Raw genomic sequence first — 27,641 nt, forward strand, 5'->3', positions numbered from 1 at the left:
ACCTGCTAGCTGCTTCTGGGGCGGAGCATGGTGCCAGGACAGGTAGGGACTAGCCTGCCTTAGATCCCCAGAACTGCTGACCGGACTCTTAACTGCCCTCTGGGTGGTGCTGAGAGGAACCACCAGAGTCCCTTTTTGACTGGGTGCTCCAGTCGAAACCCGCACACCTGGAAACCAGCAACAACTTATCTTCATGGAGTTGTTCCTGATTGACTCTCTTGTGGCCATGTAGCCTGGACCAGGAGTCGCCACCCATGCAGCTAGCCAGGAACAACTCCACAGGGAGAGACAAGCCTGTGAATGGTTTTCAGGCTTTCAGCAAAATAGACCAGACGCTGCGAGAGGTCCTAGGGTTTCAAGGGCTACTGCTGCAGCTGTTGCCTCACGTGTGGGCGTGCAGGAGGGGCGCCGGCCCCTTTAACCAGGCCGCTGCAGCCCCAGCTCACCGTCGGGGTTGGAATGGAGCAGGGCGACTCTAGGCCCGGGGCGGGGTCACACACGTCTCAGGGGCGTGTGGTGCGCGGCCAAACACGCCCCGCTGTGAGGCAGCTCAGCCCCGCCCCGCGCTTCCGGGCCTGCGCAGCGGTCTGTGGCCGCGTGTGTCCGGGACCCCTAGAGCCGCCACAATGAAGCCGGTGAGGGGCTCGGTCTGCGGGGCCGGGGGGGACCTGGGCCTGCAAACGGGCCCTGTGGCGGAGAGCCGGGCCGGGGGGGCTCGGAACCGGGCAAGGGGCTGTGAGGGGAAGAGCCGGGCCTGGGGGGGCTGTGGCTGTGGCTGTGGGGGATGCCGGGGCGCGGGGCCCAAGGCGTTGTGAGGGGGAGAGCCAGGCCTTGGGAGGGCGGCTGCTGATGGCACGGTCCTGTGAGGGAGAGTGGAGCGGGGTAAGCGCTCGGTGTCGCGGGGGGGGGGAGGCACAAGGCGCTGTGAAGGGGAGAGCCGGGCCGGGGGCGGGAGCGGTGGCTGTGGGGGAGGCCGGGGCAGGGGGCACAAGGCGCTGTGAGGGGGAGAGCGGGGGGCACAAGGTGCTGTGAGGGGGAGGGCCGAGTGGGGGCTGTGTGGGAGGCCGGGGCACAAGGCGCTGTGAGGGGGAGAGCCAGGCCTTGGGAGGGCGGCTGCTGATGGCACGGTCCTGTGAGGGAGAGTGGAGCGGGGTAAGCGCTCGGTGTCGCGGGGGGAGGGGGGGCACAAGGAGCTGTGAAGGGGAGAGCCGGGCCGTGTGGGGATCGGGGGCGTTACGAGCTGTGGCGGGCTGTGGTGTCGTTTTGGGGCTGGTACATGGGCGGCTCGTGCCCCGAGCCCGGCTGGCTGCTGAGGCCCGCGCAGCCTCTCCAAGGCGGGCCCGGGGTTCTCAAAGCTCCCTGTGTCTGCGCCTCCTTGTCAGCAGCACCCGGGGGCGCACATAGCCCCTTAGGCCCGGTATTGAAGAGGAAGGGTGAGGAGATAGAGGAGGACTGTGAATTATGTGGAAAGCCCTCATGTGAAGAGGCAGCGCTGGCCTTCTTACACCTCTTTGGGAGCAAGGCCGGCACCTTTTGAAATGTTCACGTCATCACCCCGACAGATATCTCAGAAGCAGATCCCTGATATCTTCTGGCAGTTGGCTTCAAAGATTGTTGATAATAAAATTAACAGGGACATTGTTTGTACTACCATAGCACTTGGGAGCCCCAGTCATGAACTAGGACTCCATCCTGCTACATGCTGTACAGCTTATCTTAGGAACAGATCACAGAAATATCAGTATGGTCACATTTCTGCATCCATGTCTGGAACCTGAATAATGGGGGCAGAGGTAGTCTGAATGTCAACTGTTGCTGGAGCTGTCCCATCACCTCTTTCCTAATAATCCTTCCTAAACAAGAGGCCGCTACGTATGTGCTATAGGACTATATTAAAACTGCATTACTTTCTGTGCTGGATATTTATAGAACTAGGTTTCAGAGTAGCAGCCCAGTTAGTCTGTATTCGCAAAAAGAAAAGGAGTACTAGTGGCACCTTAGAGACTAACAAATTTATTTGAGCATAAGCTTTCGTGAGCTACAGCATCCGAGGAAGTTAGCTGTAGCTCACGAAAGCTTATGCTCAAATAATAATAATAGTACTTCTTTTCTTTTTATAGAATTAGGATTGTTCAGAAACATTTCTGTAAAATCTTTGGCCCATTTGTTTCCAGGTTATTCTGCTTAATGCAATTAATTTCACTAATTAGGAATTGGGTATATTTAAACCTAAACACAGAAATCTCTGTTCACAAGAAATTTGTTATCCAGCATGGGTGTTAGTGAGCTTTAGCGTGTCTGGTTTAAATCTTTTGCTTAAATGTAGTGTGATTTTGGCTTTTTTTTCTTTTCTTTTTTTAAAACAAAAATAAACATGAATCAGTTAACTGAAGTTTTCTGTTGGTTTCCAGAGAAAAAATAAAAAACGAGTTCCAAGTTTTCGCAAGTTGCTGAAAACTAGTAAAGTAAAACTTGACAACAAGTTAAAGAATAAACAGTTTAAGCATCAGAGTGTTGCTAAGAAATATCGAAAAGAGCAACGAAAACTTAGGCAAGCTGTCAAAGATGTTACATCCAGAACATCTGTTCCATTGGAGGAGGAATACAAGACAAAACATGCAGGTGAGTGTTCGCTTGTGTCAGGTAGTAAATTTAGCAAGGTTTCTGATCTATTTTGCATAGATGGGGGATGAGAGGTAAGTATGACATTGTAATTTGCATCTAGTGAAACCAGAACTGAACCCAATAGTTACAAATTGTTGTTTATTCTGGTACTGCCATTAGTGATATGTACAGATGTTTGAGTCTTGACTTGCCTTTTTGTAGATTATCAGTCAGTTTTTTGCCTCTGCATCAAAGGATTATGTGCATGGAGTGTGGTGATAAAATTGTAATAATGCTTATATTATTTTTTATGCAAGAGTAAACAGTATGCAGTGCTTTACAAAATGAACTGCAGGAAAAGTATGACATCAGAGTTTCCCATTATAAAGACAAACTTATGCTTCAATATTCAGACAGTCACTTTTTTTTAATTCTTGTCGTCTCTGAATTTTCTTTTCTTCTCCTCAAGAGTGCCTGCATAGATTTTTCTCTGGACCAATTTATGTTCAGTATTATGTTTGGTAACTGCACTGCTCACCTTCTTGTCTTCTGTTCCAGACTAGATCCTGAGCCTGTTATTTTTCTGACTGTCAAGTTTGTACATTCCTATAGACTCAGATTCAAAAGCTATTTTGAACCTGAATTCCTGACTGTTCTATCTTTTTAGAAACAGCCCACATATCATGTAAGCATGTCAAAAATGTTCATATAGATTCAGTGATGGAGCTTGCACATGGTATGATGCAGAATGCACATGTGCTAGTTTTTATCTTCTTTTTCTTTATAAAGAGATCAAAAACACCTTCCCAACACTAGAAATATGAAGGAAAGAATTAATTGGGCATGACTGCCCCAAACTAAATCCTTTTAGATGGGACTGTTCTTCAAAGTCAGGTTTATTTGGCCTACTGAGATGGATGAGGTCCTTTTTTATTATCTAGATAATGATTGTGGAGCCAGGAAGACTTAAGGTCCTGGATTTTGCAAATACTTATGAATGTGAGTGACTTTACTCATAGGAGTAGTCCTACTATTGTAAATGGGTCTAATCACAGGAATAAAGTTCAGCATGTGTGTTTGTAGGATTGGGGCTGAAGTGTGGAGCTGAGAAGATTGACAAATAGAGGAAAGGTGAATTTTTAAGTTTGCACACAAGTGCAGTGGCTCACAAGTCTGTCCATTGTCGTCTTTGATACAGCTAAAAGAAAGGAGGAAGAGGCGGAAGAGGAAGCACTTCCACTGGATATGATGGATGAAGATGACCTGAAATTAATGGAAGATTTGGCTCAAAAAGCATCATTTGTAACGAGAGACCTTTCTTCTAGGTAAGTATTCTCATATACCCTTACAGTCTATAAACTGTAGTGAGATTGATAATACTTCCTATTTAGACTTTACTTGTTCTAGTCACACATTTTCTATTAACACATTCATCAGCACTACTGTAGCTTCCCTCTTATGCTGGGAAATTACTTTCTCCTAAGATACCTTGTCTGCACAATTTTCACTCCTGTCTCAACTCCCTAGCGTGAGGCAGATGGAATCCCCAAAGCTCAAGATGTTTTTCGGTTCCTACATGCAGTGATAGCAGCTATGGAGAAGGAACCAATCTCCTACTCGTGGTCACATGCTTCCCTGGACTTCCAGCCACTGTCCTTTGAAAATTCAAGTCAATTCTTGATTGAACCAAATACAAAGACTTTCCCTGCAGTGTTAAGCCAATTATCAGAATAGTTTGAAACATTTCATGCCTTAAATGCAGTGATGATAAGCTTTGGATGCAGATACGAAGAGGGGAAAAAAAAAAAAAGTACCTGCAACGTCTGTGTGGGGGAGAGCGGGCGGGTGAGTGAAAATTTTGGAAGGTGATATCTCCAGAGAAATAAAATTACCCTATATTTCTTTCACTTCCTGAAATAGGATCTCTGCAGGATTCCCAGTCCTATAGAGGAGCAGAATTATAGTATCTTTTCTTTATTTCTTAACAATATCCTTTGGCAACCAGTAGGAAATGCCATGACCATGGGTACTGTGAAATTAATAGTTTGTTCTAATTTCCAGTGTAAACTCAACTTTTCTGTTTAACGGGTTATAAAAAAAATTTCTTAATTTGACATAGAAAGTATCAGCTCAGAGGACTTTCTTTTTTTAAAAAAATATTGATTTGGAATTAATTTTGACTTTTTAAAGGGGGTAGAAATGTTCTGCTTCCAACACTTATTTATGCTAATCCTAATTCAAATGATTTTGTTAAATTTATAAACTATTAATGTAGACCAGTTTTTGAAATATACTAAAAATTAATTTTTGACATACAGAGTTACAGCACTCCTGCATTCTGTCGTGCTGCGTAAAATGCTGTAGCTGGTCTACAAGTTGTTAGCTAAGATACAATTTTATTTTTAAAACACAACTCGGTTTCCAACTGTTACAGAACATCTGAAATAGATCTTGGAAAACTCTAAACGTGTATATTTATTGCATGACATTGTGCAAGCTGTGGATCTTTTAGTTTGACCGAGTTTCTTTTCATTTTAAAAAAGACATTTTTAAATTGTTGAGATAAACATTTGAAAATTAGCTACTGTGCCAAATTTTTGTTACTTTCATATTGTCTTCTAAAGCACAGAATGTAGCATTTTCCAATTTTAAAAAATCCCCCATTCTTCTCCCTTTTATTCTTATCAATTGTGAAAAGTTCATAGAAACATCTGCATTGTAGCCACTATGGCCAAGATCCACAGAGGGATTTAGGCACCTAAAGTTCCAGTTGTAGACTCCACTACACCAACAAAATCCTCATTGGGCTGCCATGTAGCCCTGTAGGCCCCTACATTCACTCAGCACCTAAAGTTTTGCTGTAAAAGTTCTTTAATTTCTGCCTCTGGGCATGTCTGCTGCTGCCACAGTCTTGGTGCCCATCTCCTGCCTAAACGCCAGCATGATCCATAAACTGGGGGAATGGTGCCTATTTTAACTACAGGTAGTGGTGAGCTGGAGCCAGTTCACTGGAACCGGTTGTTAAATTTAGAAGCCCTTTTAGAACCGGTTGTCCCTCGTGGGACAACTGGTTCTAAAAGGGCTTCTAAATTTAACAACCGGCCAAAAGTGGCACCTTAGGCGCTGACTCCATGAGTGCTCCGGGGCTGGAGCACCCACGGGGAAAATTTGGTGAGTGCAGAGCACCCACCGGCAGCTCCCCACCCCAGCTCACCTCCGCTCCCCCTCCACTCCTGAGTTATGCTCTGCCCTGCTCTGCTTCTCCTCCCCCAGCTTCCCGCGAATCAGCTGTTCTCGCAGGAAGCCTGGGAGGGCTGAGAAGCAAGCGGCAGCTTCGCACTCAGGCCCAAGGAGGCGGAGCAGAGTGGAGCTGGGGTGGGGGGTGTGAGAAGGGCCGCCCGCACTGCAGCAGGTAACCCGGGGGGGGGGGAGGGGGGGCATGCAGGGGAACCACTCCCCGCCCCAGCTCGCCTCTGCCTCCCTGGGCCTGAGCGCGAAGTTGCCGCCTGCTTCTCAGGTTTCCCGCGCAAACAGCTGGAGGTGAGCTGGGGCAGGGTTGGGTGGGGAGCTACTGAATTTTCCCCATGGGTGCTCAAGCCCCGGAGCACCCACGGAGTCGGTGCCTAAGGCACCACTTTTGATGTGATCAATGGGGGGAGCGGCCGCTCCCCCTGCTCCCCCCCAGCTACACTACCCAGCCCCTAGGAGCCAGAGGGACCTGCCGGATGCTTCCTGGGAGCTGCCCCAGGTAAGCAACACCGGGACTCCCCACCTCACCCCCCGGCAGGTCCCTCTGGCTCTTAAGGGCGGGGTGGGCACCCACTACGGTGGCCCACGAGACCCTCCTGCCTGGTTCTGGGGGCAGTCAGGGGACAGGGGAGGGGGGTGGATGGGGCAGGAGTGGCGGGGGCGGGCCATGACCCCCTCGTGAGGTGAGGAGGGAACAGGTTGTTAAGATTTTGGCAGCTCATCACTGACTACAGGGCTTAGTTCAGTGCTCTGAATATATCTACTGGATCAGGCCCCATTCAAAATCTGGCCAGAGGTAGAGGTGGTTGGGCCTCCCTTATAAGTTTTTAGCCCAATGATTAATTGAAGTACTTGGGCCAGAGAAAGAGAGTGAGAGACTCTGTAGCCTGGGAGATGAGAGTTGTAAAGTCCAGTCCCCCTGCTCTAATGACTCTTTAATTATTTATTGAAGGTGGAACAGCTTCAACAAGAGAGAGTGAGGGAGTCCCACATCAGAATATCCCATAGCCCAGTGGCTAGAACACTCTCCAGAGAGGTGGCAGGCTCCTTTTCAAATTCTTCCTTCTCATCAGGCAGAGGAGGTAATTGAATCCAGGTCTCCCACGTCTCAGGAGAGTGCTCTAACCACTTGGCTAAAAATTATAAGGTAGGGTGACAGTGGCATCACCTCCTCTGACTGTTAGGCATGGAGTTAGGCACTTTTCTAACTCCTTCCCACAAGAAACAGGTTAGGTGCCTAAGCTGCCTGACTCCAGAAGAGGGGTTCCTCGCTCTGCATTGCAAACACATATAGATACCCTGCAGTCCTGACTTAGGTGCCTAACTGTGAGAGGGGCAGGGCTGAGGACATACCCCTCTCATTGGCATCGTCCATTGGCTAGTTTGGGCAGCTCCCTGCCTAGCTTGCTGGTTTTGTGTTTTGCATTCTCAGGTGTCTATTTCTTCCTGTGTGTTCCCTAGGCCACTATCTCAGGCTTTGTGGATCCTGCTGCTGTTCCATTGATTTTCTAGGTGCCTAAAAATTAGGCATTGCAATGCCTAATCCTTTGTGGATCTGGGCCTGCCGGACCATGATGGTTACCTATTATTTACAAAACATATAAACATATACAGGTTAGGAGTCTGAACGGAATGAAAACAAACTAAGTTATGACCGCTTGTAAAAGGAGATGGCACACCAGACTAAAACTAGGACACTGGTCTGTTTGCTATGGCAGATCTTATGACAGTGAGGCCTCTTTCTACTGCTCTCTTCTTTGCAGCCTACTACATGTTTGGCTCAAAGCATCTTGACTGATAGTAGCCACACTAATTAGGTTTTCACAGTTCTTCTAATGGGCATTTCATTCCTCTTTAAGACTTACTTACAAGTTTTTGCAGTTGAACTTGGAGCCTCCTAGTTTGGACCCATTTATATTGGTTTAAAAATGTTTGTTTATTTGTTAGGTGCTGACAATCTAAATCAAAACACTTTCCTCAATGCTAATTAAATGTTAAAATCAATTAATTAAATGTTTTTGTTTGTTTTTTTTTAAAACTGATTTCAATTACCAACCCTTCGAAACCAGCCTGGGGGCTAGTGTAATAATGCTGACATTCACAAAATAACATGACTGACTTATTTTTATTTGTAACTTTCAAGTAAAGTGTTTGGTTATGGGTTTTATAGTGCATTCTTTTACTAGATTAAGTTATGACAGGTTTCAGAGTAGCAGCCGTGTTAGTCTGTATTCGCAAAAAGAAAAGGAGTACTCGTGGCACCTTAGAGACTAACCAATTTATTTGAGCATAAGCTTTCGTGAGCTACAGCTCACTTCATCTGATGCTCAGATAAATTGGTTAGTCTCTGAGGTGCCACAAGTACTCCTTTTCTTTTTAGGTGAAGTAAGCCATCATGATTTCATATCTAAGTTTACTAAACATTGGAGGTGAACAGGAGGGTGGATTTTTTGTTCATTTTTATTCATAGAACAGTGAATAACTGGAGAGGCAACTGAAACTGACACTGAAACTCACTTAGATGTTCTGTTCATGATGTACTGCATGACTTTTTTTTTTTTTAGGAGTTTAATTTTGCAGTGTACTTTGAATTTACAGTTAATATCTAATTTGTTGATGAATTAAATAGTCTGTCTTGCACTATACAGTGAACCTGTTCATGCCAAGAAACGAAAACAGGAAAGCGTGATTGGCAGATATGAGAAAATGCCAAGGCGCATGCAGACTGAGCCAGAAAAAGAACTTATTCACCTGCTTCCTATCAAAGACAAAAGTGGCATTATTCCACAAACAATGGAAAAGCCAGGTAAGAAACAGGTGCTGGATTCAACATAGCAGCCAGCAAGGTTGTATTTTATTAATTTTTTTAAACCTGAGTGCTTAGTGTTAGGTTTGTAATATACATTCCGTTCTTGCAGTCATCGGTGTTGCACAGAACGAAGAGGATGAAGACACAGAAGAAATGGAGGTGGTAGAAGGTAATAAAACACCCTGTTACACTTAGACAACTGAAAGTGATTTTTCTGTTTAATAGAGAAAGTCATTTACCACAGAATGTGTTCTGCTTAGGAGGTTTTGGAACAGACAGCTCAATTTGGTCAAGTGTCATTTTACCCACACAATTTGGCAATGTGTCCTGTCTTGCTTCATGCTCACCTGCTAGAATTCCAGGACTTGCAGGAAAAAATTTCTGTCGCTGACTTCAGAATTACTTTATTTAATATCATTTTGATGTGTTGGTGTCTCTAGAATTGATGCTTAGACTAAGCTCTTTGGAACTGTTGTGTCTGTTTCACAAGTGAGGGAAGAAGCCTCATTCTTAGTTCAGGAATCTCAGGCTTGCCTGATTCATGGTTATTATTCCAAAACAAAAAAATCTTAAAATGAAGCATGTATCAGTTTTTTGAGTATATATTACCTTTCAAGAATTTTTTTTAACTTGAACTATCAAATGTGAAAAGAAAAGGAGTACTTGTGGCACCTTAGAGACTAACCAATTTATTTGAGCATAAGCTTTCGTGAGCTACAGCTCACTTCATCGGATGCATACTGTGGAAAGTGTAGAAGATCTTTTTATATACGCACAAAGCATGAAAAAATACCTCCTCCCACCCCACTCTCCTGCTGGTAATAGCTTATCTAAAGTGATCACTCTTCTTACAATGTGTATGATGATCAAGTTGGGCCATTTCCAGCACAAATCCAGGGTTTCTCACCCCCCCCCCCTCCCCCCCCCCCACACAAACCCACTCTCCTGCTGGTAATAGCTTATCTAAAGTGACCACTCTCGTTACAATGTGTATGATAATCAAGGTGGGCCATTTCCAGCACAAATCCAGGGTTTAACAAGAACGTCTGGGGGGGGTAGGAAAAAACAAGGGAAAATAGGTTACCTTGCATAATGACTTAGCCACTCCCAGTCTCTATTCAAGCCTAAGTTAATTGTATCAAATTTGCAAATGAATTCCAATTCAACAGTTTCTCGCTGGAGTCTGGATTTGAAGTTTTTTTGTTGTAATGTCGCAACTTTCATGTCTGTAATCGCGTGACCAGAGAGATTGAAGTGTTCTCCGACTGGTTTATGAATGTTATAATTCTTGACATCTGATTTGTGTCCATTTATTCTTTTATGTAGAGACTGTCCAGTTTGACCAATTTACGTGGCAGAGGGGCATTGCTGGCACATATCACATTGGTGGATGTGCAGGTGAACGAGCCTCTGATAGTGTGGCTGATGTTATTAGGCCCTGTGATCGTGTCCCCTGAATAGATATGTGGGCACAGTTGGCAACGGGCTTTGTTGCAAGGATAGGTTCCTGGGTTAGTGGTTCTGTTGTGTGGTATGTGGTTGCTGGTGAGTATTTCTTCAGGTTGGGGGGCTGTCTGTAGGCAAGGACTGGCCTGTCTCCCAAGGTTTGTGAGAGTGTTGGGTCATCCTTCAGGATAGGTTGTAGATCCTTAATAATGCGTTGGAGGGGTTTTAGTTGGGGGCTGAAGGTGACGGCTAGTGGCGTTCTGTTATTTTCTTTGTTAGGCCTGTCCTGTAATAGGAGACTTCTGGGAACTCTTCTGGCTCTATCAATCTGTTTCTTCACTTCCGCAGGTGGGTATTGTAGTTGTAAGAATGCTTGATAGAGCTCTTGTAGGTGTTTGTCTCTGTCTGAGGGGTTGGAGCAAATGCGGTTGTATCGCAGAGCTTGGCTGTAGACGATGGATTGTGTGGTGTGGTCAGGGTGAAAGCTGGAGGCATGTAGGTAGGAATAGCGGTCAGTAGGTTTCCGGTATAGGGTGGAGTTTATGTGACCATCGTTTATTAGCACTGTAGTGTCCAGGAAGTGGATCTCTTGTGTGGACTGGACCAGGCTGAGGTTGATGGTGGGATGGAAATTGTTGAAATCATGGTGGAATTCCTCAAGGGCTTCTTTTCCATGGGTCCAGATGATGATGATGTCATCAATATAGCGCAAGTAGAGTAGGGGCATTAGGGGACGAGAGCTGAGGAAGTGTTGTTCTAAGTCAGCCATAACAATGTTGGCATGCTGTGGGGCCATGCGGGTACCCATAGCAGTGCCGCTGATTTGAAGGTATACATTGTCCCCAAATGTAAAATAGTATAACTATAACTTCCAATCTGTTTCTTCACTTCCGCAGGAAGTTATAGTAATACTATTTTAGTTATAATAATTTTAGTTATTTAGTCGTCCCCCCCCCCCCCCCAAGACGTTCTTGTTAAACCCTGGATTTGTGCTGGAAATGGCCCACCTTAATTATCATACACATTGTAAGAAGAGTGATCACTTTAGATAAGCTATTACCAGCAGGAGAGTGGGGTGGGAGGAGGTATTTTTTCATGCTTTGTGTGTATATAAAAAGATCTTCTACACTTTCCACAGTATGCATCCGATGAAGTGAGCTGTAGCTCACGAAAGCTTATGCTCAAATAAATTGGTTAGTCTCTAAGATGCCACAAGTACTCCTTTTCTTTTTGCGAATACAGACTAACGTGGCTGTTACTCTGAAACCTATCAAATGTGAGAAACCCAGAAAACTTGGAATTCAATTTGCACTTCCACAATAAGCTACAGAATCTCACTCACATGATAAGCACAACGCTAACTCTGTCTTAGTTGTGGCTAGAGCTGATTGGGAAAATGGCCATTTGTTGACATCAGAACAAAACCAAATGTCAAAATATCCTGCGAACGAGAAATCCTGAGTTTCTGGGCTGGTTTTAGTCAGGGCAGCAAAAGCCAAAACACACATTTGAGTAAATTAACAGTCATCAGGAAATGCAAGTAAAGTGGTTGTATTGCTATAGTATGAATTAGGTTGTGATAAATTTACATCAAAACACTCTGTTGCAAAGTTTCTCTCCAGTCAAGCTGCCAATATGGTTTATGCATTGGGTTTGTATGTTGTCACTGTGTACATAGAGAAAACCACTTTCAAATTCAAAACAGACATGCACTCTGCTCCTTTTTACAGGAGTTAGAAACCCAGCCAGGGGAGTATTGTGTCTTACCAACTGCCAAACTGTATGTGCACATTTTGTAGGTATCTTACATTTTTAAAGGCATTTTGAAAATTCTGCATTGCCTGTAGTTTAGAGTGTGTCTGCATATCAGCCTGGGGGTATAACTTCTGGCTTGAGGAGCCATACCCATGCTAGCTTTGATAGAGCTGGCACACTAAAAATAGAGTGTAGCCAGGGCGGTGGGAGAGACTAGCCATCCCAAGTACTTACATAGTGTTTTGGACAGGCATGCACTCTGGTACTGAGCCCCTCCTGCCACTCGTGCTGCCACAACTGCACTCTATTTTTGGTATGCCAACTCAGTTAGAACTAACACAGCTCCTTAAGCTGAGAATTATACTCCAGCTTGATGTGCAGACATATCCTCTCCTGTACACCTTCTAAGGGTATCCCTTCCTGAGGAGAAATGGGTAGAGTAGGAGGATTGTAGATGGCAGCACACCAGGAAGCATTCCTCCTTCTCTTCCTATGGATCTCCTGGGGCCCACAATGTTTGGAGATGCACAGTGATAGAAATCCTAAGTTCAGCAGCCTCTTGGTGAACATTAGAAGATTCATTTTGAAGTTGCCTTCCAACACGTTAACTCAAGCAATAGGGGGCTTGAGGCCGGCCCCGGTGAAGGAGGCCCAAACCCCCACCACACTGCAAGTCTGGGCCGGGCCAAGCTAACCCCAATCCCTCCAACAAGCCTTAGGTGCTACCAGACTACCTAAAATTGACTCATTGGCTGCCCAAAACCCTAAATGGAGTTGGGAGGTTGATGACACTATTTATGCTGCTGAGTCTAATTGGACCTCCTAGTGCGTGGTTGTGAGGAACCCTGGCTACCCTGGTAAGCTTTGTGGAAATTAGAGCCTACAATGAGCCTACTAAAGTTGCAAGGGTTGAGAGGGCAACAACATTTTAAGTTCTACAGCTACTGATTGGGCCTGTTTAGCCTCTCCAGAGCTGATCGGGAGAAGGGGTAATGCTGAGACTCTTAATGTTTACAAGGATGTGAGGAATGTACCCTGTCCTGCTGTTCCCCTTATCCATTTTCCTTCACTCTTCTGTTCCTTTCTTCTCTCCCGTCAGATCACCCTGCTTGCTTTGCTGATACTCTTCATGACCCCTTCTCTCAGTCCACAAGCTCTGTACTCTCCTCAGCATACATATTTCCCCTCCACATACACACGCACCTTGCAAGCCCTTGAATCCATTGGAAGTGAGCACCTTAAAAGGTCCACTGGTGTGCCCTTGTAGGACTAGGGTGAGGGGGAGCAGGGAGGCACCACTCCTTTTGCACCTGTTAAAATAGCTTAGTTGAATAATCTTAATTTTTAATGTCTCCTACTCTTGATTTTCAGGATACAAAACTCTGCCCAAAAAAAAGCGTTAGAAGTTTCTTACTGTTGAGAACACCTTTTTTGTTATTAAAAACTTTTAATTTAAAAACAACCTGTCTTCAGTTTTGTTGGAAACTGTTTCCTTTTTCTACTGAGAAGCCACCATAGTGATGGGTTTACACTTCGAGGTATTTTTAAAAAAAAAATTAAATGACAGTTCAGCTCTCCAGTTGTTGTCATCCTTTTTAAGTTCATTGGCACCACCAAGCCATTTGGTTGTTGTTAATTAAAATCTTTAACTTTTAAAATTGATTTAATTAATTAATCTTTGGTTCAGTGCATGAGAGCTCAGATTGATGAGTCTGTACAGCTATGCTTTATCAGTGTCCTTTTTTTATTTATTTAATCTTGTGAACACTTCCATTTCTTAGGGTACTGCAATTCAAAATGCCCTTGTCCAATTCACTTGAAATTTAACAGAAAAATTGTATCTCAAGCCCTGACCTAACCCACCAAGTTTGACATCATTATTCCTTTGTTTGTTTATTTTGGGTTAGAAGAGGTGAAGTGGGTCTTATGCAAATTACAAGTCATCACGTGGCCCTGAAAACCCTCTTGGGCTGCTTTTGAGTGCTATACTGCTGAACTTAACATTATGATATTGTATCTGCTAAGTAATAATTTGAAATAAAATTAATAGAATTGGATTTTACGGTATGATGCTTAAGTGGTTTCTAACATACAATTAAAGAGTGGGAACTAATGGGGAAAAGTTAACTATTAAACTTCATTGTATCAGCATCTAGTGAAGAACCCCAGCCTGTGCTCACTACAGATGAACTGCTAATTCAAAGGAGGAGGAAGCTGCAAGAGAAGAAGATACACATTGCAGCCTTAGCAGCTGCCATTCTGTCTGACCCAGAAAACAGCGTGAGTAGTGTTCAATTTTTTTGTGTGTGGTACAGTAAATCAATTTAATTTCAAAAATCTGAAGTAATCAAGGAATGGCAAAGTCTGCAACATGTTATGCACCCATGGAAAAGCCAAAATCAGCAGAGACAGCACAGCAAAGGGGGGGCCATGGTTGTTGGCAGTTGTTCTGCAGACAAAGTAAATCCGCAAGACTGTGTTTGATATTACCCATACCCACCAGTAGTTGGACTCTCCACGAATTCATTGGTGTTATTGATGGGTTGGGAGTGAGGATTCCATACAGCTCCCATTCCACCAAGGCCCATAGTTCCTGTGGGCATAACGCTTTATTTGGGCTCTGCTTGCAGGCTCATGATTGGACCCTTACTTTTCAGTGTTCCAGCGTGCACTAATATTTTCCTATCATTCTGCTTAAAGTTGTATTTACTTGCTAGTTGCAGCATTCCTGAACTATTAATTTCATTAGATTCTTTGGGGTTTGCTGACTCCTTCCCTGGTGTTTAATAGTGTGTACTAATTTGTTTGTGTAATATCACTTCATTACAGTAGTTTTATTCCCAGATATGGGAGTTTTTCTTACTGCCACGCTTTGCATAAAGTAGAGTGTAAATTTGTTTCTCTTTGGTATATAACCTTTATTTATCCTGCACCATATGTTTTCTTGAACAGATAAAGAAGCTGAAAGAGTTGCGTGCCATGCTAATGGAACAAGACCCCAATGTGGCTGTGATTGTTCGGAAGCTGGTGATGGTTTCTCTGATGGAAATATTCAAAGATATTACTCCTTCTTACAAAATTCGGCCTCTGACTGAAGCAGAAAAATATACCAAGGTGAAACTCCAGGTTTCTTTATAAAATAGGGTGGATAGTTTGTTGTTTTTAATGTCCCTGATCTAAAACAGATGTTTAACAGAAATCTAGTTTTTGAACAAATTTAACAAATCCTATTTTAAATGAAGTACTTATGGGATATGTTTACACTGCAGCATGAGCACATGCTTGAGCCGTAGCTCAAGCCTAACCCCCTTGTGTCTGTACTTCAGTTGCACTAACATAGGGCTTGGACCCAGGGTCCTAGGGCCCTGCAGGCCTGGAGGGTCCGAGCTTGTGTTATTGCTTTACAGTGTAGACGGAGCCCCACTTGACTCATCTCCCGGGAATCAGCTGGAAGTGTCCCATAGAATTGTGGGATAACTTCCTTATTCCTCTCTGTCCCAACAATCTGCAATCCACTTTATTGAAAATGGAAGCCCAGCCCCCTTTTGTGAATGGCAGCAACTCAGGTCATCGTTAACCTGTTCTCTTCTGATCACCAAGCTGCAAGCGCACTATCCAAGAACCTCCTGGGTTTGCAATGGAGAACAAACTGATCAAGCCTTTTGCAAAGCAGGCTGCTTCAAACTTCCTGTAACATGCAGGGCAGGCAGTAAAGTTTTCACACAGTGCACCTAGGTCCTGGGCTAGAGCAGCCATATTTGGGGGTAAGGGAGAGAGCACTAGGGACTCTGAGATATGATTACTTTGACTTGGGTCTGCGCACTGCAGTGTGGACTCCAGAGCCATAGGTGTGACTATGGGTTAGAAAAGTCTTAATATTGGGTTAAAATACAATGTAGATGCTCAACTTCTCAGGGTTGTGCCTCCACCTTAACCCTGTGTGCACCCTGGCTGGGAGCAGGGCCCTGGCTCCGGGAGGGAGGTGGGGGTCGCAGACAGGGGTAAGGGGGCCGAGGCTGGGGCTGCATCTGGGGGTGGATCTTGGGCCGGGGCTGGGAGCGGAGCCGCAGCTGGGGGCAGGGCTGGGGCAAGGAGCAGAAAGAGTACAATTATTCATGTATTTTAGGGCTTACATATATGGGGACATCCAGGAAAATTAATCTGAATTAACTAAAGATGTGAATTTGAAGTTAATTAGTTAAACTGCATTAAAATCCCTGTGTGGATGCTTTGATTTAGGATTAAAGTGGCCTTAATTTAATTTATTTTAACTCATTTTGAAAGTGATTTAAACTAAACCGAATTAAGGCCACTTTAATGCTGAATAAGAGTGTTCACATGGGATTTAATGCAGTTTTACTAATCCACTTCAAATTCACACCTTAGTTAATTCAGATTAATTTTCCTGGATGCCCCCGTGTAGATGCCCTTATATTGGATCAGATCTCTGCAAGTATATTTAATTCTCTGCTAAATAAAGGCAGAATATCTTATTCTCCTGGATTTTTTGTAAAATGTTGGTTTAGAAGGTGTTTACCAATTGAGGTGGCACAACTCAGGATTCTGGCTTTGTTTTTCATAAAGGCAGTCCTATTCCTAAATCCCACGTAAATACCTGCTAGTGAAATAGATCTGGTGGGCAGAAAAAATCTCCAAGCTCCAAAACTTGTACAGAAAAGTTAATTTTAATATATACCTGGGAAAGCTCTGTTAAAAACTAAACTTCATTGGATTAAAAAATAAAAATAAAACCAATCCCAAAAACAAGAAAAAAACCCAAAACACCAAACCTTATATTGGCAATATTAGTTAACTGAAATACTTAGGTCTTTAAAAATAATTCACCTGTATTATATTTACAGGTTAGAAAAGAAACTCAGAAACTAAGGGAGTTTGAAGAAAGCCTTGTGAGCCAGTACAAGTTTTACTTGGAAAATCTGGAACAAACAGTTAAAGGTATAGTGTGGATTTTCCTCATTTCTTAGTTAAGTACATTCCTAGATACAAGGTCCTGATCCTGCCATCAATTACATATGCATAGTCCCGTTGAACTGAAAGGGCCTAGTTGTGCGCACAAAGTTACTCGCCTATATAAGTGTTTGCAGGATAACTGTTTATCCTTGGAATGAATATTGCTTTCTGCACCTAACATTTTCTGATTGTTATTTCATAGAAAGCTGTACTTAAGATTTATTTTACTAAAACATCAGGAAAGCCGCCAGAAAAATACTCAAAAATAATGCAGTAGCTAAGTTTTGCATAATAATAACAAAAATAATATTTTATTCAGACTGGAAGCAGAGGAAGCTGAAGAAAAGTAACGTGATCTCATTAAAAGCATATAAAGGTCTGGCAGAGATTGCAGTCAAGTGTCTGTGTGAGCTTCTTGTGGTGCTGCCTCACTTCAATTTCCACAATAACATCATTGTCCTGATTGTACCTCTCATGAATGACACATCAAAATTGGTGGGTATCTTTCTAATTATTTGTTTGATTTTAAGAGGCGTTCTCTTATATGAAAAATATTTGATTTTTGAAAATTAATTACAAAGCAACCATAGCATGCCTCTTTTCAACACTTTGTTTCTCTCTCTCTCTCTCTGTACTTGACTTTTTTATTGAAAGTGGATATTCACACCATTGTAAATTTTGACATAGAAACTTAGTTGAGTAACTATTGGGATGAACTTGTCTCTTTTTTTTATATAATTTTATGAGAATAAACATTTCAATTCACTTTACAGATTTCTGAAATGTGTTGTGAAGCTGTAAAGAAGCTCTTTAAACAAGACAAACTGGGCTCTGTTTCTCTGGGTGTTGTTAAGGTGATTTCTGGCCTTGTAAAAAGCAGAAATTATGATGTTAGACCTGAGGTAAGTTTCTTTCTGTTGTACTTCAGAATTGTTTTTGACAATGGCAAAAATAGCAAAAGTCTATACTTAGGAAAGCTATCCAGTATTTCTTCACTTTTCCTGAGCATAGAACAAGTTTAGGGCTTCTTGACTTCCCTTAAAAAGGAGACAAGGGGTGTAGTCTGTTTGATTGACAAACCTGATGCATTTAAAGAACCTCTTCTTACTGCTTTTTGCTAGGTATAACTAATTTTGTGCCTTCTTAGCTTTTCTGATTTTGTCCCTTCATGCTTGTGCTGCTCTTTTGTACTCCTTGGTTATTCATGTTTCCTCTTTTTGTAAGCTTCATTTTTTATTTTCAGGTAATTAAATAGCTTCTGATGAAGCCATATTGGACTCTTACTAGTCGTCCTATCTTTCCTTTGCATCGGGATAGTTTGCAGTTGCGCCTACAAGGGGTGTAGTCTGTTTGACAAATAAATTAAGGCATACTCAGGTTATGGGTTCTAGTCACTGGATTTAAGCCAAGAAAATAGGTTAAGGTAACCAAATATGTTGCAGGAGCCAGAGTTTTAAGTGACCGTGACTATAAGGAAGACTGCTGTAAATTAATATTTTATGAAAACACATTGTGTATGTTTTCTAATTAACTATATAAAATTGTATGAAGATTCTCCAGTATTACAGGACAAAAGCTCAGTCAGACACACCCATTCTTGAAGTTCCTGATGTTGATAATCTGCTGTTGTAAATTTGCTGCACGTGACTTTGTTAAACTTCAGGCACTAAATATTTTATGGTTTCTTTGTCAATTTTAGGTGCTAAAAATATTCCTTCATCTAAGAATTAAAGAAGTAGAAGTAAAAAAAGACACAGAAGACATTACTGCAAAGAAAAAGTTCATGTCCTATAAGGAGAAAAGGAAAAATCTTTCAAGGATGCAAAGAAAGGTATAATTGAAACGGATTCCTGTTACCTTCGTTATTCTTTGGCGCTGGTAAATGCGTTGCATTATCACTGTGTATAGAGCATTTTGGGGCACATCAAGAAATTTTTAATCTTCCTAATTCTGTCCTTTTCCCCATATTTATTATAATAATTAGCAAAACTTCTAATAGTGACTCAGTTCTGTTTATTAGTTGGTGGGAAGGGGATGTTCAGAAAATGAGTTACCCTCCAGTTACCCTTCTGCCATCATTAAGACAACTTCATTCCACCATGGAACTCGCAAAGGATCAGCAGAGCATTGAACACGGTTATTCCAGACATCTGTGGACCCTGGGCCTCCAAATTTAGTGAGAAGTGGAATTTTTTAATTTGCCAGAATATTTAATGTCTTTAAAATGAATATATTTTCAGTGGAAGAAAGCAGAAGAGAAGCTGGAACGAGAACTCCTGGAAGCAGAAGCCTCCGAGAGTAAAGAAAAAAAACTGAAACTGGTAGGGAATTGGAGAAATTTTTTTTCTGCTTTTGCATGTATTCTTGCAAGCAATTAAAACTAGTTGTCTGAAGTCTATTTTGTGGTCCAATTTGTTGTCTTTTCTTTGTCACATTAGCTCAGTAGGTAATGATAGTGCACTAAGTGATACGGGGTATGGAAGACCTCTTCTCAGGCAGAAAGGGTATTGTATGTCATGAGATAGGATCTGGGGAGGGTTCATTTTTTGCAACTAACAGACCTAGCTGTGTTGAGGAGACTGAAATTATAAAAACACAGGTGGAGCACAAAGAAAGGAAAATGATACCTCTAATTTGTAACTCACTGACTAGGTTACAGTTTACAGCAGAGGGCTCCAGTAAGGTGGAATTACTTGAATCTGTAATAGGGTTCCTTTGTGTGTCAGAAAAATTCTGCTGCTAGTAGCAATGTTTGTTATGATGTCAATTTTCAGTTTCAGTTGTGTAGTCCTTACCCCAGGGTGACAGGCACACTGACAGCCTGACACTGCCTATTTAGAAGAGCGTCCCTTTAAATATGTACAGCTGTTCAGTATCAGTTTGTTGGCATTTATTTCCTTTTATTTATATTTAAGCAGGTCTTCTTAATTCTTTGTTTGAATGAGATGTTGTATCAAAGTGGAATTTAAAAGCATGATTTATGTTGGTCAAATTTAGAAATATTGCCATTAATTTTAGTTTACTACAGAATCTAAAATCCACCTGCTGACTCAATAACGTGTGACTGTATCCTTTGTGACAGGAATTTTTGGACTGCTATATTTGTAATTATTAGGATTTTGGGGGCTGGTGAGTTCAAAATTCAAAAAAGTAACAGGAAAAGGAAAGTTTTGAGTTTAGTTTAAATGAATCAGCAATACCTGTTTTCTGTGCGTACTGATATGATTTTATGTACTTTTTCCCACAGCACACAGAGACTCTGAATATTGTATTTTTAACTTACTTCCGAATACTGAAGAAAGTACAGAAATCCCCTCTTTTGCCTACAGTACTGGAAGGTCTTGCAAAGTAAGAGCTACGAGTCAATATTTTTTTTCTATATATTTTAGAAAAAATATGAGTCAGTAAAAAGACATTTTAAGAATCTCTTTTTATGAGCAGTTGAACTGCATGTAGGATATATGAATAAAGTACACCAAAATTCATCAGTTTGTATATTTGAGCATTTCTAACGTCTTTCATTGTAGTATCTAATTGTCAGTATGGGACTTACATGAGAAAAATCCTTCAAATCATGAGGTGATTTGCATTATTTATTCTGTTTTTTTAATAAAGAAACTGAAAGTCGTTCTTTGCTCTGTGCAGTAGCGTTAATGAAAAGTTGAGATATGGTATTGCATTAGGTATTGCATTACCAAGCTGTGCGACTGTAGTGTAGATTTAAGAGGGCATTTGATGAAAGTAGAGGATGAAGATGTAGTCTTTGGTGGGTCACAGAATGCTTTGAATGAGCTTGCAGAGAAAATTGTCTATAATTACAGAAAAATAAAAATCTCCCTGATTCTAGGTTTGCCCATCTCATAAATGTAGAATTTTTTGATGACCTGTTGGTTGTTCTGCATTCTCTCATTGAATCTGGGGTAAGTTGAGCTTTTTCCTAATGAGGTAATTTCTTGAGACATTTTTTTAAAAATGAAGCTTTATCTACTGTGCATCAGCTATTCTTTTGTATTCCCAGGATCTAAGCTATCGGGAGAGCCTTCATTGCGTTCTCACTGCTTTTCATATTCTGTCTGGACAAGGTAAGTTCTCTAAAATTTAAACTTTATAATTTGATTTTAGCTGATAGGTTAGTGAAGTAAACCTACTTATTTGGGATTATTTTTTAAATAGGTGATGTTCTTAACATTGACCCTTCAAAGTTCTACAGTCACCTTTACAGGACACTATTTAGGCTACATGCGGGTAAGTTCAGCGTCTTATTTTAACATCTGAATGCATAGACTGTTTATTTTATTTGTATGATACTCTTAAAAATGCTAATTTTAAGATGCCTTTGCCATCCTTTTACAGAAACAGATAACAAATTTGTTTTAACTTCTTAGTTCTTCTCTCAAGTTAGTATATATATTATGGCATTACTTAGTACCAATTTCAAATAGCGTCAGATTTCATTAATGGCTAGTGAGTGACTTTGGATCAGCGTCTAACCCAGGCATGGGTAACTTTAAGGTAGCACAGGGCCACAAAATCCACTAAAACCCTCTGGTGGGCTGATGGGTGTGACCGGGGGAATGTCACGTCCTGCCGCCTAGGAGAGGGGTTGGAGAGCATATCTGCCTCGCACTCATCCCACGGCAACAGCTACTGTCCTGTGGAGCTTGGGCTGGGCCTGACTTCCTGCTCCGGTCCATTGGCTCTTGCTACAGCATCATATGATGTGTATGTATGCAGGCGGGGCTCTCCCACCCTTTCCTGCCCTTGGCATTGCTGGATTGCTTGCCCTGAGCTGGGCTGTGGTGGACCAAATAAAATGATCTGGCGGACCGGATGCTGCTTAGTGGCCCATCCCTGATCTAACCTCTCTTCATAAAAATCTGTCTTTTGACTCCATATTACTTGATTCTTTGCAAAGGCAATTGAAATCTCTGTTGATCTTTTGAAAGTTTTATATTTTCAACATTAATTGCTTTTAATATGTGCTTTAACGCTTTATGAAAAGATGCCTATTAAAGTAAGGATTCATTTAGTTAAAATGGGTTTCATTAATTTGTATAGGAGGAGCTCATGAATTAACTATATGTTGTACATTGTTTTTATTGTATATGCATCCAAAACACTGGATGAGTACACTTTTATAATTATAAATAATTGATAGAATGATCAGTAATTAGGACCAAAAGAATCTTTGTGAATTTAAGCATCCTTGTTTGAATAAGTGCATTGTTAAAAGAAGCACAGATATATTGAGTCTGCTCAAAGCAGGAATAGTTTTTTAAAAGTAGATGTGTGTTTTTGTCTATCATGTTAATAACCACTGTTGAACTATTATTTATGCTTTAGTACAATATTCTAGGGCTCTAATTTCTAAACAACATCCTTCACAGAATATTTTCTTTCTCATGTGGAAGGTCTCTTGTTGCCTTTAAATGGGTTTTTGCATATTCTGTTTTTTGAGGTGCTACGAATGATGACATGGTGATAGTGCTTCAGTGCCTGGATGTAATGCTTACCAAACGTAGGAAACAGGTTTCCCAGCAACGAGCCCTTGCTTTCATAAAGCGACTTTCCACACTTGCTCTCCATGTCCTTCCAAATTCCAGTGTTGGGATCTTGGCAACCAACAGAATATTGATGCAAGTAAGTTCTTAGTCACTTGCTGGAATGGAAAATTTCTTATTTGATTATTTCCTTTCTGCTAGCAGTGTCTCCTCCAGAATTGTGGGAGACGCTGGGCTGCAGAATTTGCTAGTCCATGAATTGTTATGTAGTATTACAATTTTTTTTTTTACTACAGAATATTTTGACATTTTAAACATGAAAATAGGATTTCCTTAAGTATTGCTGAGTCTGAATAGAGCTGAATGTTTGGTTACACTCTTGAACTTGCATTACCATGTTATATGCATTAAACTTCTGTGAGATAATCAGTTTTTCTGTGTGATGGTGTGATAGACGTTCCCAAAAACAGACCTCCTGCTAGATAATGAGGCTCAAGGCAGTGGACTGTATCTCCCCGAACTGGATGAGCCAGAGTGTTGCAATGCTCAGAACACAGCCCTGTGGGAATTACATGCGCTCCGGGTGAGTTACTATTTGGGTAATTCTGGGGAGCTGGCTAAATGTTTATATACTCAACTAAATACAGAGCTCAGATCAATGCTGTAATCTCTAGACTGTGTACTCTAGATGAATGACATATCCTTGTCTAACTTCTGCTAACACAATACTTTGTTTGTTACAACAGTATTTCCAGTTAGGTTGTTGGGATGGTGGCTGATGAAATCTTGTGTTCTGTGTATCCTTTCTGTGTATTTATGCTAGGAGGTCTCATGCTCTGTGGCTTGTGTAGGCCAAACATGTTGCACCCCTCAGGTCTACTTGCATCCCTCCATTCTTCCCTACAATCTCCCTGTGTGGCACCCTGTTTCAGGGCCTCCCTGCAACTCCCCCCAACTCCTCCTTCATTACAGGCACTCTGTGTGCCCCCATCCACTCCTCTGCCATAGGCCATGGGTTCTGTGTGTGTTCCATGTCCCCCTCTCCATGTACCATGGCAGGGGCTCTGTGCGCACCCTCATTCCCCACTTATTGACCATGACATGGTCCCTTCATTCCTCCCCATTCCAGGTCCCTGCCTCTTCCCCTTCCTCCAGTGCCACTTTCCCTTCCCTGTCTCCTGTGCTTCCCGTGCTGTGGATCCCTGCTTCCCTGCCAATCCACCCAGTATCTTCCCTTCCCCCTGCTTCCCTCATCACCACCACTTTTCACCCACACCCCTCAGTTCTCTCTGGGTCTCTACGTCCCCTGCTACCTAATCCCTGCAGTCCTAGATTCTCTCCACCCCACCCCTCTCAAAATTCTCACTGAAAGGCTTTCTTCTTTATGGTAAAAAGAAAAGGAGTACTTGTGGCACCTTAGAGACTATCCAATTTATTTGGTTAGTCTCTAAGTGCCACGAGTACTCCTTTTCTTTTTGCAAATACAGACTAACACGGCTGTTACTCTGAAACCTTCTTTATGGTAGAATCCAAACTTCCAGCATAGCAGGTTAATGTGCTGCCTTTGATATGTATAGGCAGCAGCAGGGGGCGCGGCAGAGAGATTCCTCTGCCTCAGTCTGGTGGTATTGATTTTTCCTGTGATTCAGTCTTTTCCTGTCTTCTAATCTGCACCAGAATCAATAGGTTTGTGCCCACCAGTACCTAGAACATTTCTGTTAATTTTGAAATTGATTGGGATGTGGCATTGCAAAGTTATTGTGTTGCAGATGAACAGAGAAATGATATGGAGTTGAGTGTTAGATCTTGCTTTGCTCCACCAACTAGACAAATTAAAAACAAGTGAGGTGGCTTTAAATTATTATACTGAGATTAATTACCCATCTGAGGCAGGGACAAAGATGGCAGTAAGGGAAATCTTACCATTAACCTGTTTGTGTGATAAATTGTTTCAGTGGAGCTGGTAGCCTAATGGAAACCTTTATGGCCCTTATGTTTTATCAGTATGCTTTTAATATAGCCTACTCATTCCAGAAATTATATTTAAGGCCTATCTCTGCAAATATGTAATGGAAAATGTTTGTCTATAATCCTGGCTAGAACTATCTACTGGAAGAAAAAGAGTTAAGATTAACTATACTGAAACTGTCATGGACATTGCATCCAAACTATTTGTGTGGTTTTATGAGTTGGTAACATAGCGTGTGTAACCCTTAGAACACTGGCTAATCCTTAGTCTCATCCTGAAACAGAAAAGAAGTTTGCTGAAAGTATTCTATGTAGTGTATAAATACAGTATTATTATTATTGGCGAAGTACATACATAAGTACCTACTATCCTATCCCACACCAATCCCCTTCTTCCTTTCAGAGACACTATCATCCGACAGTGCAGAAATTTGCAGATCACCTTATTGCTGGGGCTCCAGCTGAAGGTTCAGAAGCTCTCAGACCAGATCTGAGCCGAAGGTGAGATATACGATGGATATGTTTTGAAAAATAGTTCACTGGCAAAGTAGAAGCTGTTTGTTTTGTGTTATAAGATTCCCCAGTGAGTAATTTTCCATATGCTTCAAGAAAATTATTTTTGAAGAACAAAAGTATGATGGTTCTTTTATAAGTACCAAAGCTGGCTGCTTTCTCTAAGGGCTTGTTTCCTGGCCAGGCAGAGGATAAAAGTCCTGCAAATGCAGCATACTCTGCCCTCATAGGAGCAAAAGCACTTGGTGTTGCATAGTAGCAGCCCAGGGATCTTAATAAGGAGCAGTGTTGCTGGACTGCGACAGTCCAATGAAAAACAATTGCGGTGTCGGGTTCTAGAGTATGTACTGATGGAAATTAGTGTGAGGATAGATGACTGTGGAACTTTGTCAGGCATGCATAGCAATAGTCTCTGTGAGCTGGACTCCTAATCTCCCTCATTTCCATCTTCGTTCATACCTCAGCTATGTAGTTAATCTCAGTATAATAATTTACAGCCACTTTACATGCTTTTAATTTGTCTGTTTGTCCTACCTCTACATTTCTGATTCATATAACTTTTCCAATTTATATTCTGTATTACCAGGTATTCTTCCCTTGCAGGACTGAAGTAGTGATTGAGGAGCAGGTTACTTTGAGTTTATAGAGTACTGAAGTGAGACTCGTTTTATGGACATATACTTTATACGGTTTCTTTTAGTTGTGTAAAACTGATTTTGTATTATAGGTCTGGCACAGAACTTTTTGAGACATATAATATGAAAGGAATGACTTTTAATCCTCCTGTAGCATCAGTTACACCTAGAAAAAAGGTATTGTCTCTTTCAACATCCTTTCTTAAACACACGTGTTCACAAATAGATACTAGAACTCCTGACTCACTGCTCAGCACCAAGGGGTTTTGACTCGATGACCGGAGTACTTTCCCAGCAAAGTTCTCTTTACTGGTGTGAGATGTTGTTGACTGCTGACTGTGAAAGAAGAGAAATTGTATGAATAGTTCCATCTCCCATAGGACGAGCATGTGTAGTAACACAAATGTAGCGTCTGTTACTTTTCTGATCTGTCATGCTGTCTTGTGGCTGAGTGCAAGTTTGCTTCTGTTGCCTTTGTGTCAAAGCCCTTTCTTGTCTCAGAGTCTGAAATCAGCAGGATGGCCAAGTTCCCAGAGCCCTGATTCAGCATACAGAGTGGGAAGTGGCCCCCATCAGTGCCAGTGTGTAACTGAAAAGTGTAAATATAAGAGGGGAACATAGAGCTTTTATGGGAGAAAGAAAAAAGTTAACATGTCTCAGAGCTTCACTATGAAACATTCTCCACTGACAGCTCCTACTACATGTTACACGAGTGCTCTCCCCTTTACAAAGTGAGACTTTATCCCCACTTTCTCTTTTGAAAGTGTGGTAACCTATGAATTGCAATGGAGTCTCCTGCTGATAATCTACTAATATCAGCAAAGTCCTCTGACACCACAGAATTTCCTTATTAAATAAGTAACTGAGTCCTCTGAAAATGACTTGTAAACTTGCCTGTTCCCCAGGATTATCACATTAGTTGCATGTCTGGCAGAGAGGCACTGGGATTGGCAGATGGAAGTAGAACTGTCTAGTATTTGAGTGAGAATATGTAGCATGTAATACCTCTGAAAATAGTTAACAAAAAAAATCAGTAACTCTACATTGTTTTACGTTAAAGTGACCTAACTTAGGTCTCTTAAATTTAATTTGGGGTCTTGTTTATTGCTTAAGAAACTTATTGCTTCTCTAACAAACTCTGACCATATCTCAGTTTTGCCATACCATGGCCCACTTGCTTCTCCTCTGGAGTCTGTCCGCCATAGGCCTTTGCAACATACCTTAGTGGGACAGAGCACTTCTGTCCAGGCTCTTTGACAGAAACCATGAGTGGAGATTCAGGCTTCTTTTGCCTTCTGTGCCTCTCCTTAGAGGCTAGAGGACAGTTTTTTGAGAGGTAGTCAGTGAGTTGGTGTTTCAAACTGTAGTATTCTTAAAAGTAAGAGTTATTAAAAATGGAGAGGAAATCAAAATAGTTTGTATGATGTTAGCCAAAGGCTGATGTGGCAAGCTCCCCTTAGCTTAGTTACAAAGAAGAAAGGAAAAACTTGCATGTCTAGAAAGCAAGTCCTTTCTCTGACCTCCCCTGCTCAGACTGACAGGCTCTCCCTGCTACATGAATAGGTATCAGTGAACATTTGGTGTCCTCGCCTTCAGAAGGTGGTCTAGGGAAGGAAAAATAAAGTAGTAAAATTATCACTACTACTTTTGAGAAACCCCTATGTTGACCTTATTTAGATAGATATTTTACGTCATTTATACAACTAACATTTTGATTCTTTCCAGGATAAATTTTTACAAGGGGATTCATTTCTAAATGAAGATTTAAAGGAATTGATTCAGACACATCTCAATGAGGCTGCTGTTCACAGACCCGTGGATTTTGCTAAACACTTAAAGGAATCATCCCTATCATAAGTATTACAACCCAGTATAATTGACTTCTTAATTGGGGGCTGGGAATAGCAGAAAGAAATTGTTGCCCATCATCTTTACAGGAATTCAGATGAAGTCCTGCTGTGGAAAGATAAAAATATATGATGCATTGCTGATGCACACAAAGTAATAGCAGTGTTTTGCAGTTACCTGTTGGTTAACTAAGAAGGTTGCATTCTCACAGGAACCATACTGAACTGTAACAAAAGTAACTTCTGGAAGTATAAAAGTCTGAAGGCAGGTGACTTTAATATTGCTTGAGATGTATATTATTGCAATATTTTTTGTTTACATAAATATATATTTTGCAAGAGA

General features: G+C 41.8%; 1 protein-coding gene across 3 annotated transcripts; it reads left to right on the forward strand.

The window, feature by feature from the left end:
• The first annotated feature begins 447 nt into the window (after positions 1-447).
• On the forward strand, positions 448-27,641 carry NOC3L (NOC3 like DNA replication regulator). 3 transcript variants are annotated; one of them, XM_037905447.2, is made up of 21 exons: positions 448-635; positions 2,412-2,622; positions 3,803-3,929; positions 8,502-8,659; positions 8,772-8,831; positions 14,013-14,143; positions 14,816-14,977; positions 16,726-16,819; positions 17,154-17,329; positions 17,608-17,736; positions 18,534-18,665; positions 19,075-19,155; positions 20,082-20,182; positions 20,682-20,754; positions 20,853-20,916; positions 21,008-21,079; positions 22,293-22,474; positions 22,790-22,918; positions 24,707-24,804; positions 25,544-25,628; positions 27,177-27,641. In XM_037905447.2, the coding sequence occupies exons 1-21, from the start codon at positions 627-629 to the stop codon at positions 27,306-27,308; spliced, it is 2,406 nt and encodes an 801-aa protein (XP_037761375.1). In that variant the 5' UTR covers positions 448-626; the 3' UTR covers positions 27,309-27,641. The 3 variants fall into 3 exon arrangements, with proteins under 3 accessions (XP_037761375.1, XP_043406656.1, XP_037761376.1); XM_043550721.1 differs by lacking the exon at positions 448-635 and adding an exon at positions 1,105-1,152; XM_037905448.2 differs by lacking the exon at positions 448-635 and adding an exon at positions 3,163-3,289 and having other exon boundaries at positions 2,483-2,622.

The sequence above is a fragment of the Chelonia mydas genome, chromosome 7, assembly GCF_015237465.2.
Source record: "Chelonia mydas isolate rCheMyd1 chromosome 7, rCheMyd1.pri.v2, whole genome shotgun sequence".
NCBI lineage: Eukaryota > Metazoa > Chordata > Testudines > Cheloniidae > Chelonia > Chelonia mydas.